Source organism: Macaca nemestrina, chromosome 9, assembly GCF_043159975.1.
Source record: "Macaca nemestrina isolate mMacNem1 chromosome 9, mMacNem.hap1, whole genome shotgun sequence".
NCBI classification, from domain to species: Eukaryota; Metazoa; Chordata; class Mammalia; order Primates; family Cercopithecidae; genus Macaca; species Macaca nemestrina.
The window spans coordinates 41,702,067-41,718,050 of record NC_092133.1 but is presented as its reverse complement, the minus strand read 5'-3'; the positions used below and the strand labels follow the sequence as shown (position 1 = coordinate 41,718,050).

At 37.5% G+C, this 15,984-nt stretch overlaps 1 protein-coding gene across 10 annotated transcripts in view; it reads right to left on the bottom strand.

The window, feature by feature from the left end:
* LOC105480288 (cytoplasmic polyadenylation element binding protein 3) overlaps positions 1 to 15,984 on the bottom strand; it is a 247,307-nt gene that overhangs the window by 138,487 nt on the left and 92,836 nt on the right. For 8 of the 10 annotated variants that reach the window (XM_071069499.1, XM_071069496.1, XM_071069495.1 and 5 more), the window contains one exon: positions 6,759 to 6,815. The exons of the other annotated variants lie outside the window; for them this stretch is intronic. In XM_071069499.1, the coding sequence (XP_070925600.1) occupies positions 6,759 to 6,815 (57 nt within the window). The remainder of the gene's footprint in view (positions 1 to 6,758; positions 6,816 to 15,984) is intronic. 10 annotated transcript variants of the gene reach the window in all.

The window sequence follows — 15,984 nt, the reverse complement described above, 5'->3', positions numbered from 1 at the left end:
GGAGTCGCTACTCAACACAAATGTTCATGTCAATGCCCTTTCACATTGCCTCTTTTGATTCAACAAATGCACTGTCAGCCCTCAGTTCAAATAGAAATATAAGCAAAATGTTCTAAAATGCTTTCAAGGCATTAATAAGGGGAAAATGTGGAAAACAGAATAACATAAAGTTCCAAGTTTCTTGGTGTATCAGCTATGTATATGTTGTTTAACAATCAATGACCTCAGAGCTTCTAAAGAGGTGCGTGTCTTTTTTTGGCTTAAGATATAAAAATGTTTATATACCAATTCATGAGCTATAGAAAAAATAATGAAGAAAGATATCAAAAGTTTAAGTCTTCAAACTACTTAGGTTTTATTCTAGGAATCTTCAATTTTGCAAAGTTACATACTTTGATATGGAAGAGTGAGGGTAAACAATCATCTTTCCTTGTCAGAGGGGAAGTGGTACTTCAGAATTCTTATTTATCTCCTTATAACTTGTAACAGACTCTAATTACAACATCAAAGATCTCAGAAAAGGAATGGCAGGAAAACTTTTAATTTAAACAAGATTGAATCTGTTATATTACAAAGCTATGATCTTTAAAAACAACAAAAAAAGTAACTCTCTGAAAGTATCTTCTCTGAGTGAGACTATGCTTCCTACTTCCCAAATGTAGCAGTAATAATACCTTATTTGTACATGTGCCTTACTTCATCTGAATCTCACAAAAACAATGAGAGTAAATATCCTAACTGCCCACTTACAGGTTTTCAAAAAAAGGCTTAAGGAGATTCAGAAACTTGCTCAACTAGATGCCATCATTACACATGACTTCTTCTCCAAGATCTAAGCCTTCACTTTTGTCCTCTGAAAAAAGAAGACAATATTACTACAAAAATTCCTTTCTTGAAGTTGTTGTATTTTTTCACACTAGATTAGTTTACATTTTCCAGAATTTTATATTAACAGGATCATCTAGTATGTATTCTTTTGTCTAGCTTTTTAACTTAGCATAATTATTTTGACAGTCATTTATGTTGCTGCATGTATTAATAGCTCATTCCTATTTATTTGCCAAATAGTATTCCATTGTATGGATGTACCACAATTTGTTTATCCATTCTCCAGTTGAGAGACATTTGTTTTATATACAATTTTTGGCTATTAAGAACAACGCGGCTTTGAATATTTGCATATATATCTTTGTGTGGACATACATTTTCATTTTTTGTCTTGGGTAAATTCCCAGGAGAACTCCTGCATCATATGATAGTTGTATATTTAACTTTGCAAGAAACTGTCAAATTGTTTTCCAAAGTGGCTGTATCATTTTATTAATATGTTCCAAACAGCAGCATGTGACACTTTTTAAAGTGCCAACATCACAAGATATTTAACAACTGAGAAAGGCCTGTAGGGTCCAAAGATGGTGCGTGTTTGCATGTTCCAAAGTCAAGTAATAGATAGAAAGTATTTCATCCAGAGAAAAAGATTCACACAAAAACAAATGGAACCACATCTCAATACAGCTACGCTAGCTTATGTGATGACTTACGGGTGTGCTGTCTTCGATTCCATCAGGAAAGCACCTATCTAAACGTGGCCGGGCATGGTGGCTCACAGCTGTAACCCTAGCACTTCGGGAGGCCGTGTCAGGTGGATTGCCTGAGCTCAGGAGTTCGAGACAGCCTGGGCAACATGGCAAAACCCCATCTCTACTAAAAATACAAAAAATTAGCCAGGCATGGTGGCGTGTGCCTGTAGTCCCAGCTACTCGGGAGGCTGATTCAGGAGAATCGCTTGAGCCCAAGAGGCAGAGGTTACAATGAGCCGAGATCACACCACTGCACTCCAGCCTAGGCGACAGAGTGAGACTCTGTCTCCAAATAAATACATAAATGTAACCAAATGACTTACAGGGGTGCTGTCTTAAATTCTATCAGGAAAGCATCTACCTAAATGTAACCAATGTGAGATAAACTTATATTTTGGAAACTAATATGTAAAGAAAGAAAGATCTTTAAAGGTAATAATAAGGCTGTTGCAAGCATTCACAATAGCAGCTCATATGAGCATTATCTACAAATCAGGCACTATACTAAGTTTTATAAAATATATATATAACCACTTTACTGATTTCTCTCTCCATTTTACAGGTGAAAAAATCAGAGGCAAAGAGGAGTTAAGAATGTGGCCTCAAGGCCATATAGCTTGTAAAGGGGGAATGGGATCTACCCAACTCCAGAAGACGCTTTTGGCTTCGCTAATTCACTGCTGCATCTTCAGGTTTCACATGCTTTCCAGCCTGCTTCAAAGACATCTTCCTAGAACTGAATGATACTATTCCTTAAGAAACACTACTCCCAGTTTCTACTTTTGTACCTATCAAGCAACTTCCCGATATTTTGTTTTCCCATATTCCGATATTCTGTTTTCCCAAGCCCATTTTCTACTTGGAAAAAGAGGAACTGACCAGTTAAATGGAGTAAAGACTAGGCATGCTGATTTTGAACATAAATTTGGTTCATGTGATGAACCATGGAGGCACCAGTATCCTTTTCTAAGGATCAACATAATAGAGGAAAAGTCACCAAGTCAGGCATCAATCCTACACAAGACCACGAATGCTAAACCAACTCTACACCTAGAATAAACTTGTCGAATCTCTGTCCCGCAAGCCACATGTGGCCCAGGATGGCTTTGAATGCGGCCCAACACAAACTCGTCAACTTTCTTAAAACACTATGAGATTTTTTTGTGTGTGTGATTTTTTTTTTAAGCTCACCAGCTATCATTAGTGTTAGTGTATTTTATTTGTGGCCCAAGACAATTATTCTTCCAAGGTGGCCCAGGGAAGTCATAAGGTTGGAAATCCCTGACCTAGAATGTAAAAAAGAAAAAGGAAACACAAGCTACTATTAGTATTAGAAAAATATGGATGGTAGCACTACTACTACATACGTAGCTAGAAGAACTCTTAGCAGCCTTCTTTCTCCAGTGGGAAAAATTAAAATATATTATGCAAATGTCAAGTGTTTTCATTTAAAAGGAAGATTAAAATATAATGGGCAGAATTATTAAACAGTTAAGAAAAAATTATATTACCTGATTAAGTGGAAGGGGTATATTGCTTCAGAACTAACTTTATTTTGGAAATACTGGACAAGTGGCAGGTCTTACTGATGGATTAGAGTTTCTTCCCCCTACCTCGCCTTCTATATTCTGTAATACTTGAAGACTTAATATTTTGAGAAAGGCCAAAATTTGGAATGTGCCTCTTGGGTTCCTCCATAAAGGCTGGCCTGCCAATTCTTATTATTAATAGATTCACGGTCTTGAACAGGAAAAATCAGTAGACTCTTTGGTTTACACAAACCTTGCCAATTTTTCCACACCCTAAATGTCTGAAGGTTTACTGGTAACTCCTATTTGTCTTCCATAGTGGTATCCTATCTTTCTCTTCCAAGTTTCATTTTCTGTCTTCTAGATGACGTCAGCAGTGGTGATTCTCGGAGGAAGGTATAACTGGAGGGCATGCACTAGGAACACCAAAAAATGGGAACTTGGCCAATTCAAAGCTGGAAAGTAGTACTGAGAAGAATGTATATAATGACATCTATCTTTCCCATAAAGACAGGAGAACTGAGACCATATCTTTAGGAGACAGGTTTTGGTGAGGTCAAGAAAGTAAAAAAAGGATGGAAGATCTTTTGGAAAACATAATGAATGGCAGCTTTCCATAGAGACCTAGGAAGCACAAATTTCACATAGCAAAAAAGGGTAAGAAAGAACTACAGCTGACTCACATTTTCTTTTTTAAAAAAATTTAAACTGCCTCAATTTGCTATAATTTTCTTAGCCAATCCCTTCTTTTCTGAAAATACAGCTCAACTTCAACCTAGTCCCTTCTGATAATCACAAATTCTGAGTTAACAGTGTTTCAGGATTTCAGGATTTGTTACTTCTTCTCAATTATTCCTTTTTTTTTTTTTTTTTTTCAGATGGAGTCTCACTCTGTCACCCAGGCTGGAGTGCAGTGGCATGATCTCGGCTCACTGCAACCTCTGCCTCCTGGGTTCAAGTGATTCTCCTGCCTCAGCCTCCTGAGCAGCTGGGATCACAGGCATGTGCCACCACACCCAGCTAATTTTTGCATTTTTAGTAGAGACAGGGTTTCTCCATGTTGGTCAGGCTGGTCTCGAACTCCTGACCTCAAGTGATCTGCCCACCTCGGCCTCCGAAAGTCCTGAGATTACAGGTGTGAGGCACTGTGCCCAGCCATCTCAATTATTCCTACATGATGGTTGAGAGAAAGGAAGAAGGATAGACCAGTTACAGGACAAAAAGTGTTAGGGCAACAAACAGTAGGCATAAAAAGAAAGACTGGGTGTGATGGTTCACACCTCCAACCCCAGCACTTTGGGAAGCTGAGGTGGGAGGATAGCTTGAGGCAAGGAGTTCAAGACTAGGCTGGGCAACATAGCAACACTTTCTCTCTACAAAATATAAAAATAAATACATATTTTTAAAAAGAAGACAAAAATAATAGATAAGTGTGTTTATGTTTGTGCATATGCTACATATGTAAGTCACCAGATGGGCTGGGATCAACTGTATGAAAGGGAAAACAAGGTTTATCCCAGCAAATTTGTCAAAGCCTGCAGGTCCCACAAGAACCTACTATGGAGGATATTTTTGTTCCGATCATCTCAAGCTGGAGTCAACTTTGTAACGTAAACATCAAACTCTGGTTGTTTGTATGGTTTATTTTAAGAAGACAACAAGGTTCTTCGACCTTGGGCAGCAACCACAGAGACATTCAAAGATTGATGCACTCTGATATCTGTTGCAAGTATGTGTAACTCATCAATATTTGTTACAGATATCATCAAAATGGCCCTTTCAGTACTTAAAAAAAAAATTACAGAGTAACAGTATCTTCATGCTGAAAACGATCATTAAGATTACCTAATCAGCCCCCTTTTCGCAAGGATTGGAGAAATTGAAGCTAAAAGGGGAATTTGCACAACATGAACAAAACGGAAAGAGCATAAATGAAATCTTGGATTTCAAAGCAGAGAAGTAAAGAAAATCAAACCAAAGAAAATAAAAGGCTTTTAAAAAGAAAAATGTATTTTAGCTCCATTTTTTTTCCACAGAAAATCACAAACTATATCCTCTCCCTCTTGCAGAAGAGGATTCACATCATGTCAATTAGGTATTTTTGAGATACACACTCATTCCTTCAGGCAGACACACTACCATACTGTTCTTTTCTTCTACATTCAACTTTAAATCCCATAATCTAACTGAAGTCTTTTCACAATTAATTATTGCACAAGTTCAGCAAGTTAAGCATGTTTATTAATTCCCATCACACTAGAAAAAAAGTTAGAGGCAGCATAATCTAAATTTAAAGTGACCTTTCATTTAGAAGTTAGAAAATTAGAGGTAGATACCTTGGAATTTTTATTGTCTCTAAGACCACCTCCCCTTCAACCCCGCCAAAAGGAAGGGATACTAGCAATCTAGAAAAAAAATATGCATGGAGAGGCTTAGGACCTGCATCATCAAGCACTGTCAGTGGTTCTCAGCAGTACTCACTGGTTGCATGTCAGAACCAAGGAGATGTAAAATATATGTTTTAGCGATAACCTAAAACCTGTTCTAAAGAACTCCAACAACAGTCAACATACCTACTTCAAGCAAGAGGGAAATAAATAATATTGTACACAACCCTAGATTCATTCAGTATGTCTCCCATGTGTATTGACAGTCAGCTTGTATATCTGGGAAGATGAGAGGGGACAATCTGGTATCACTCATTTACTAGAGGAGAAAACTTAAATTCTAAAAGATTCAATGGCTTATACAGGTCCTTCTGAAAATGAAAAATTTCCATTTAGAGACTGTTCTTCTGCAAAGCTATCTGATCCATTGACACTAGGAAGGAGAGCTGATGCCACCCAGATATTTCTTCTGGTGTTAATTAATATGACTTCCTGGTTAGTAAGTTTTTGCTGCTTTAGAACTTGATCCAACAATTAAACTGACAAAACTGTTTCAAACCTGTAAAGCTGCTGACACATATACCATGCAAATTCCATTAATGGGAGACGCCTGGATGTCCAGCTTGAAATACCTGGCTATCTACCACAATGAAAAAATTCTGAGTTATGTATAAATAAGTTGATTTATTCATTCACATTACATTCTCTACCCCACTTCCTCTCTCCCTTCACCTACCTCTTCATTCCTCCAACCCAATGGTATGGAGCAGGAGTTGGCAAACATTTTCTGTAAAGGGTCAGATGGTAAATAGTTTGGCCTTTGTGGGCTCTGCCTTCGTAGCACAAAAGTAGCCACAGACAATCCATAAATGAATGAGTGTGGCTATATTCCAAAAAAACTTCATTTACAAAAACAGATTCAGCTTGCAGAGCTATAGTTTGCCAACCCTGGTTTGAAGAAGCAATTTTCAAACTTTAGCCTGAATCACAATCACACAGGCTTGTTAAAATACAGACCTCTGGGCCTCATCCTTAAGTTTCTGATTCAATAGCCCTGTCACGGGACCTGAGATTTTAATAAGCTCCCAAGCAATGCTGATGCTGCTGGTCCAGGGACCACACTTTGAGAACCACTAGTACAAAACAATGGTCTATACTACATTCAGTGGAAGGTTAAAATGTAACCAACAATCAAGAATGTAGAAATGACATGCTGCAAACTTGACTGCTAATTTCATAGAATATTTCATATGAAGACTTACTGTTAAGTGCCATAATATTATCTGTTCCTGGATGATGGAAATTTATCCCCATGCGTCCTAAAAAATAAAATAATTTTAAGCACAAAGAATGCTTAATGTAATCATTTCAAATATACCTTAAAATATAAACATTACAAAAATCTAAAACGGATTAATCTATAACAATGCTATCAAAGGCCAAAGCAGTTACAACAGCTTTAAAAATTAAGGCATAAAACATACACATGAAAAGTCTTAAAGCCAAAGTTTCAACAACAAATAAAACAAAACAAAAAAGAAGCTTCTGTTATAATAGTCTAAAATTTAACACACCTCCTGCATTCCAATTTAAACATGCCAACTCTTTGGATTAAGCATTTTATTTAAACAACCATTTATACTGTTCTTCCATTCAAGCAGCAAAAAAAAAAAAAAAAAAAAAAAAAGATTCAAACAAGTATATAAATTTGAAGCTTAGAGAGAACAAAAAGACAGGTTTCATAGTGGCTTAAAAATGCAACATAATAATCAGAATGGCAACCAGAAGGAAGATGGTAAAATTTATATAAGAGATAGAAGGGGGGAAAATGATTGGCCTAAAAATCTAGGGTTCTGGTGGCTCTCCTCACCACTAACTAGTTATATGACCTTGAATATAATGCTAATTTCCATATGTTCATCCTTAAGTTTATAACAGGAGTTGCAAACTTCTGCTGACATGGCTGGCTTCCTGTTTTTGTATGCCTCTGAGTTAAGCATCATATTTGCATTTAGAAAGGCTTGTAAACACAACCAAACCAAAATTAAAACAAAGAACAATATATGACAGAGACCATGTGGCCCGTAAAGCCTAAAATCTTTACTCTTTAGCACTTCACAACTTTTGTCAACCCCTGGTCTGTAAGATGTTAAGTCAGAATCAGATGCTTCAACTAATGGCCCCTAGGGGCAAGAATGGAAGATGCAGACATTTTTGTTATGTTTTTTTCATTAATTATTTGGGACAAGGAGGTAGATGTATCAAAAGAAAAATTAGAGAGAGTCTTATATGAAAAAAAAAGTACTTAAAACCTTTCTTGACCAAATTCCTTCAACAAAATAGTTATTGAAACAATGCTTTTGTTTAAAGCTAGTATCTATAAACTTGGCTCTGCAAGGTTTTAATGTTCAATTATGCCAAGGGTTATCATGAAATTCTCAAAAAATGTTAATCTTATTTCACTACCATTGTTTAAATAAATGTCAACAGTATCTTGGGGAGAAAGTAGTACAGAAAAAGCTGGAGATAAGGTTAAAATGATTGATTTTTACAACATATATACTTTTATATTACATAATTGCAAAAGAGTCAGTCATCATTTGATAGTAAACTCTGTTATGGGGGACTGGAGGCAAATAGCATTATTAAGTTCTTTTTGCCCAAAAGGAAGGAAAGCATCATAGTAGACAAAACAGAGCATCTGCCTTAAATAAAAAGGGAGAATCATGAACAAATCCTAAACAAATGAAGTTTTTGCCTAGACAGGACCATCCTGATTTCTTATGTCTCCCCAGGCTACGATAATTTGTAAAAGGTCATTTCATATTAACAGGTAGGGAAGGCCAGGCGCAGTGGTTCACGCCTGTAATCCCAGCACTTTGGGAGGTCGAATCATCTGAGGTCAGGAGTTTGAGACCGGCCTGGCCGACATGGTGAAACCCTGTCTCTACTAAAAATACTAAAATTAGCTGGGTGTGGTGGTGGGTGCCTGTAATCCCAGCTACTCAGGAGGCTGAGGCAGGAGAATCACTTGAACTCAGAATGCAGAGGTTGCAGTGAGCCAAGATTGTGCCACTGTACTCCAGCCAGGGAGTCAGAGCAAGACTCCATCTCAAAAAAAAAAAAAAAAAAAAAAAAAAAAGTGGCAGGGAAAAACAAAATCCTCGCAAGCGAAGCGTCACTTGTATTGGTGTGTATGTATGTACTGAAGAATGAGAAAATCTTAAATACATCCATAAATAAGAAAATCCACCAGAATTTGATGGATTCTGATGAAACTGTTCTAACTTTATCATGAAGCATTATAGAGCTTTCAATGAAAAAATTTAGTTTTTATTATTTCAAACCTTATTAGGAGAAAAATGTTTCATCTCTCTCTGGTTTTGCAGAGACAATTTTGCTAGCATTTGTAATATAGTAAAATTATTTTCTTAGATTAGATCATGTTTTCTATTAAAAAGCCATATGAGTAAAGAATCATCTAAGAGAATCATCTATTTTATTTTTATAGATTTCATAAACCTTTTCATATTTACTAGAAGCTAACTATTAGGAATTTCAAAAACTACCCCATTGTTAAAAGATACATGTACTGTATCTATATGTAATTGTTCAATGTGCCTGACATTTTTTCAGTTCCTAAGTCATTTTAGAGTCCCTGAAAATTATAGTCAGCAACGAGTGTTATCTCCTACCACTACCTTTATCAGAACATATAATAGGAAAAACTGTCACCAGAACAAGGCTTTGACTCAGTAGGGAGAAAGCATATTCTCATTTCAGTTAGCTATCTCAATGTCCTTGCCATCATTTCTGGATAATCAAGACCTTATTTGGATTCATTATCATGAAATACCAATATCCATGAAAACTAGATATGATTTACTCTAAACCAGCGTTCATCCTTTTCTGGGGTATTCAAATATAACAGTAATTAGCCAGTTACTGGAAAGTCTACCTAAAAGCCCATCAAGACTTCAAAATCACTGCCCATCAGAACTTAAGGAAACCGTATATATGGAGGATCTTTTCAAACTCCAACCAAGGAATATTTAGAGGAGAGTGTGCTGTCTAAAAAGTTAGCAATATTCCCTAAATATTCCTAGAATAATAATAAAGGTTATCAAGGAAATCATGCAAGCCTGAATTTAACTGATCTTTATTTGACTTCTTTTCTTTCCTGTGTCTACAACCATGTATAGTAAAGAATTATGTAGTTTACAACCACTATATCAAATAAAGTTTTTACATGTTCCTATAACTACCTAGTTTCCCAAACATAAAGGGGTACCCTTTTTGTCCTCCAGAAGTTAAACATACCTGCATGGATCCTTTTTGACCCTTTCCATGAGCTCCTAGAACTTTTCAGCTTAGAAAGATGAAATTGAAAGGAAGCTTGGTAGTTTTCAAATTATCATTCTCTATCTTACATTGATTACTTCCAACCTAAACTTTCTTATGATGCATTAAAACGAGAGGCTTAGGCAGTGTTTTACAGATTGAAGGTATCACTAATTGATGAAAAGCAAAACACTTTTTACCTTTCCTGGTATTCTCTCTAATTCTTTGACCTCTTTGACTTCAACAGGTCTCTGGATGAAAGCTAGCAACAAAAGATTTTATAAGAAACTCCAGGCTGGGCACCGTGGCTCACGCCTGTAATCCCAACACTTTGGGAGGCCGAGGCGGTCAGATCACGAGATCAAGAGATGGACACCATCCTGGCCAACATGGTGAAATCCCATCTCTACTAAAAATACAAAAAAATCAGCTGGGTGTGGTGGCATGCGCCTGTAGTCCCAGCTACTCAGCAGGCTGAGGTAGGAGAATCACTTGAACCTGGGAGGTGGAGGTTGCAGTGAGCCGAGATCGTGTCACGGCACCCCAGCCTGGTGACAGAGCAAGACTCCGTCTCAAAAAGAAAAAAAAAGAAAAGACAAGACAAGAAACTCTGGGTCAAGAAAGCCATATCCATCAGAATCAATTATCTAAATATAATCTAATTTTTCCAACTAATAATGTAATTTTTTAAAGTAAAATCACTCACAGCATCTTTAAGCTAGTTTCTTAACCTCTTCCAAAAGTAATTTTTAGATTATAAAATGCAATGCATTTTCATTGGAGAAAAATCACATAATGCAGAAAAATGGAGAAAACAAGCTCACCAAAGATAAGCACTGTTAACATCTTGATTTACAGTCTTCCAGGTTAGGGAGTGTATATGTGTAAAGGTTTCTTTTCTAAAATTGAAATTATTTCATAATTTTTAACTTAATATATTGTATATCTTAAGTTTTACAGTTATTAAGGAATTTTGGAGGAAAATAAAATATATAACAGCAAAAGAAAAACTGATTCCAAATTCAGAAAAGGCCATTTCTTTTTTCTTCCTTTTGTCCAACAAATACTGCTGTTTAATCAGCTGTGAAAATAGAATCAAGTGTGTGACATCTGGTGATTTTTGTATAATGCAGTCTAGTGCTGCCAGCATGACATTTTGTCACCTGTCCATGGTCTGCTATTTTTAAATTGTTCTTGTCAGCTAGTGATCTTTTAAGTATAGTGTAAAATATAAGGTTTCAAAAACTGGAAGGCATACTTGGTTTTACTGAGTTAAATGATGCTGTGGAAATCTGAGACTGTGTCCCACTTTTCCCACTGCACAGGATCTGATAAATACGGGTGAGAGGGGATGAAGGCAGAGGTTGGAAAACAGGGTTACATATGGTTATTCGTTCTGTTAAAATCACAGTCTCAGAAGCTCAATTCATATTCATATTTAAAACACTAGTTACAAAAAAAAACCCTACGTCTATCATGATTCAGTTTCAGAATCCAACTAAACTCATGCTTTTGTGAGCCCAAATTAAAAACTGAAATTTGTATTAACTCATAATTAATTATGAAAGTCATCTCTTTACTTCTACAACATGTTATGAGATAGGGAACAACTGCTGTACCTTCCTCTAATCACTCCCTTTGCTCTAAAAAGGCAAGTATTTCAGAAAGCTTCATGTAACAGAATGTTAGTGCCACGTTTCAGAAAGACTTACAGGTAAAATGCATATTCTACTGGGTTTTATTTCCCACTAATTTTCTCTATAAAGTTAGAGAGATGTTCCTTTAGAAAACTATCTAAGAAAATGTAATACTGTGATATGTAAAAATACAGTTAACTTTTTTAAATCTCTTTTTTAAGGAAATGATAAAACTTTGGTACTATAATATTCTAAGTATGTTCCAAATAACCAATAATCAAAAGCTGTCAGCTTAGACCTGAGGTCAAATCCTAGTTTATTCACATATTGGTAGTGGGTAATTTTTGGCAAGTTGTTAAATATTTTGTGCCTCTGTTTCCTCATTTAATGAAGGCTGTATTTGAGAACAATTAAATCACAATTCCCAGCCTGGCATGCACTGGTTCACACCTGTAATCCCAGCACTTTGGGAGGCAGAGGCGGGCAGATTGCTTGAGCTGAGGAGTTAGAGACCAGCCTGGGCAACATGGCGAAACCCCATCTCTACCAAAAAAAAAAATTAGGTGGGTGTGGTGGCATGCACCTATAGTTCCAGCTACTCACGAGGCTGAGGTGGGAGGAGAGCTTGAGCCCAGGAGGCGAAGACTGCAGCAAGCTGAGATCGCACCACTGCATTCCAGTCTGGGTTACACAGCGAGACCCTGTCTCAAAATCATCATCATCATCATCACCATCATCTGTGTCTTTTAAAACTCAGGTGATTTTTCTTTTTTTTTTTGAGATGGAGTCTTGCTCTGTCACCAGGCTGGAGTACAGTGGCACAATCTTGGCTCAAAGCAAGCGCCACCTCCCCGGTTCAAGCGATTCTCCTGCCTCAGCCTCTTGAGTAGCTGGGATTACAGGTGCCCACTACCACACCTGGCTAATTTTTGTATTTTTAGTAGAGGCACGGTTTCACCATGTAGGATAGGCTGGTCTTGAAGTCCTGACCTCAAGTGATCTGCCCGCCTCAGCCTCCCAAAGTGCTGGAATTATAGGCATGAGCCACCATGCTTGGCCACTAAAAACTCAGGTGATTTAAATGCTATGCTTAAAGGATGATTACACAAATTAATGGAGGGTACTTATACAAATCACTCAATTTCTACTTACTGTCTCTGCCCCCCAAGACACTCTCAGTATACCTTTGAAAAGCAAAGTTTTCAATATCATTTCTCAACTGACATCTTTTCATTTTTCAAATCTCAGTTCTATGAATGGTGAGGGAAGAGAAAATTCAAATACATAAAAATGTTTTACCAGGCACTAACCCCAAATAGTCAGCCAGGCCTTTTTTCTGCTGTAAGAGGCAAATTGCATGGGATGAAGAAAAAGTAACTCCTCCCTGTTTTTGCCAAGATGCCTGCTATACTGGGCTTCCCCAGTTAGGGTATATGATCTTACTTCTCTGCTCAATGTGCTATAGTTGCTATTTCCTTATTATCTTTCTAGAGTTCGGAGAATATGATTAATTAAACCTAATGACCACGAGTTTTCAGAGTGGTTCCATAGGAGCTTAGTGAACCTGCATTACAGGTAGAAAGTCAAGGAACAGCTATGAGGAAGATAATAGGGATGAATCTTTTTCGTTATCTCTTACCCCACCTCTCTCAACACCATTAATCCCCTTAATCTTCATAGTTAAGAAGAGAGTTGGATTTTCCTTCAATCCACTAGAAATGAGAACAGAGAACAATTGCTCCCTCCTACTACATCTGCCAACCCAAGGATTTCTGTACTGAGAAAAAGAAATAAGAAACAGGGTCAGGGCCAGTGGCTCATGCCTATAATCTCAGCACTTTGGGAGGCTGAGGTAGGAGGATCGCTTGAGCTCAGGAGTTCAAGATTAGGCTGGGCAACATGGCGAAACCCTGTCTTCACAGCAAATAGAAAAAATCAGCCAGGCATGGTGCCCCTGCCTCTAGTATCAGCTACTTACGGAGCTGAGGCAGGAAGATTGCTTGAGCCTGGGAGGTCAAGGCTGCAGTGAGCCAAGATTGTGCCACTGCACTCCAGCCTGGGTGAAAGAGCGAGAACCTGTCTCAAAAAAAATAAATAAATAAAATAAGAAACAGCTGCATTAGAGCATTACCCTCTTCAAAAGCCTCCTTTCTCATCTCTGAGGCATTCTCTCTAACGAAAGAAAAAGTATATGTAAGACATAGTTAAAAAACAAAAAACAAAACAAAACCCAGAAGATCATTACCTTATTCTGTTACAGCCAAGCACTGTAGTTTGGGATCATTAAAAAGTAAAAAAAAATAAAAAAATAAATTAGTCTGGCTGGGCGCAGTGGCTCATGCCTATAATCCCGGCCACTTTGGGAGGCTGAGCAGGGAGGATTATGAGGTCAGGAGTTTGAGACCAGACTGGCCAACATGGTGAAATCCTGTCTCTATTAAAAAATACAACAATTAGCTGGGTGTGATGGCACACACCTGTAATCCTAGCTACTCAGGAGGCTGAGTTAGGAGAATTGCTTGAACCAGGGAGGCAGAGGTTGCAATGAGCTGAGATCCTGCCACTGCACTCCAGCCTGGGTGACAGAGCAAGACTCCAGCTCAGAAAATAAATACATAAATAAATAATAAATTAGTCCAATTTTTATTTAAATACGCATTCTGTGATCTGATTAATACTATAGAAGATATTTTTCAGTGTGCTATGAAGAAAGTTCAATTCAGCTTTTCTTCTATATAATTTTTATCATGGGGGATGAGATAGAGAAACTTTTAAAATTTCCTACAAATATTTTCAGGGCTGGTCAACCGAATACATAACCAAAAAACTATTAAAGTTTATTTACTTCACTAAAACAGAAGTCTCATTATCTCCTAAACTTCCTATTCTGTTATCTCCCATGCTAATAGTTTTTTCCCCTGAATCAACAGGACAGTTGAATAAAGGGATTTCTTACTGAATACATTTCTAAGATAAAATATTATTGTGAACATATTTTTACCATGTTCTTCAAGTACATCTTAAAATACTGGATATCCTATTTTATATTTTTTACATCATTCAGATATACAATTTTGGAAAGCCAAAATAATTGAAAAATTATTTTCCTTTCTAAGTGGCTTTGAAAATAAGATGTTTATCCTTCAATAATCACTACTTATGAAAAATATAAAATTTTGACAAAGTGCATCTGAAAAATTTCAACATTTAGCTGCAGTCTAGTTGGAAAGAAGTCAATATTGCAAGTATACCATACTACTTCCAGCAAAAAATTGTGGATAACATTTGAGCAGTTTCTAGTGCCAGGGACTTTATTTGATCTTCGTACTCACTCTATGAAGTAGGGAATTTATTTTAACAATAAGGACACTGAGGCTTTAAAGAGGCTAATTTATCCAGATTAATAGGCAGACAAAGGCAGAGACAGAATTCACACCCAGGTTTCACTGACTGCAAAGTCAGAAAGGCTGAGTTGTAATTTCATCTCCTATATGGAGAATATAAAATATCTGGAAGGATGTTAATAAAAATAATAACCTTTGTTACTTCTAGGTGGAGTCTCTAGTGATTTTTTTTTTTTTTTTTTTTTGAGACAGAGTCTCGCTCTGTCGCCAGGCTGCAGTACAGTGCCACAATCTCGGTCACTGCAACCTCCAACTCCCTGATTCAAGCGATCACCACGTCCAGCCTCTAGTGATTTTTTTTTTCTTTTTTACTTTCCTTTTCATCCTTTTACACACTATTTGCATTTCTTATAATGAGTAAAAATTTTTTTTTTTTTCTGAAAAACCAAGGAAATTAAGCTCTAGGAAAAAAAAAAAAAAATCAAAACAAACAAACATACAAAAACCAGTTACTCTGGGGCCAGGTGGGGTGGCACAGGCCTGTAATCCCAGCACTTTGGGAGGCCAAGACGGGCAATCGCCTGAGGTCAGAAGTTTGAGACCTGCCTGGCCAACATGGCAACACCCCGTCTCTACTAAAAATGCAAGAATTAGCTGGCAGTGGTGGCAGGTGCCTGTAATCCCAGCTGCTCAGGAGGCTGAGGCAGGAGAATCACTTGAATCTGGGAGGCTGAGGTTGCAGTGAGCCGACATCACGCCATTGCACTCCAGCCTGGGCGACAAGAGCAAGACTTCATCTCAAAAAAACAAACAAAGACCAGTTACTCTGTACTTGAGTTTTGAGGTCCTCAAAATAGTGTTCCCCATGTTCAAGTGGGAGTAAAGGATATTAAAAGTAGGAGGAGGCTGGGCGCAGTGGCTCACACCTATAATCTCAGCACTTTGGGAGGCCGAGGCAGGTGGATCACCTGAGGTCAGGAGTTTGAGACCAGCCTGACCAACAGGGAGAAACTCCATCGCTACTAAAAATACAAAATTAGCTGGACATGCTGGCATATGCCTGTAATCCCAGCTACTCAGAAGGCTGAGGCAGGAGAATCTCTTGAACCCAGGAGGCAGAGGTTGCAGTGAGCTGAGAGCACACCACTGCACTCCAGCCTGGGCAA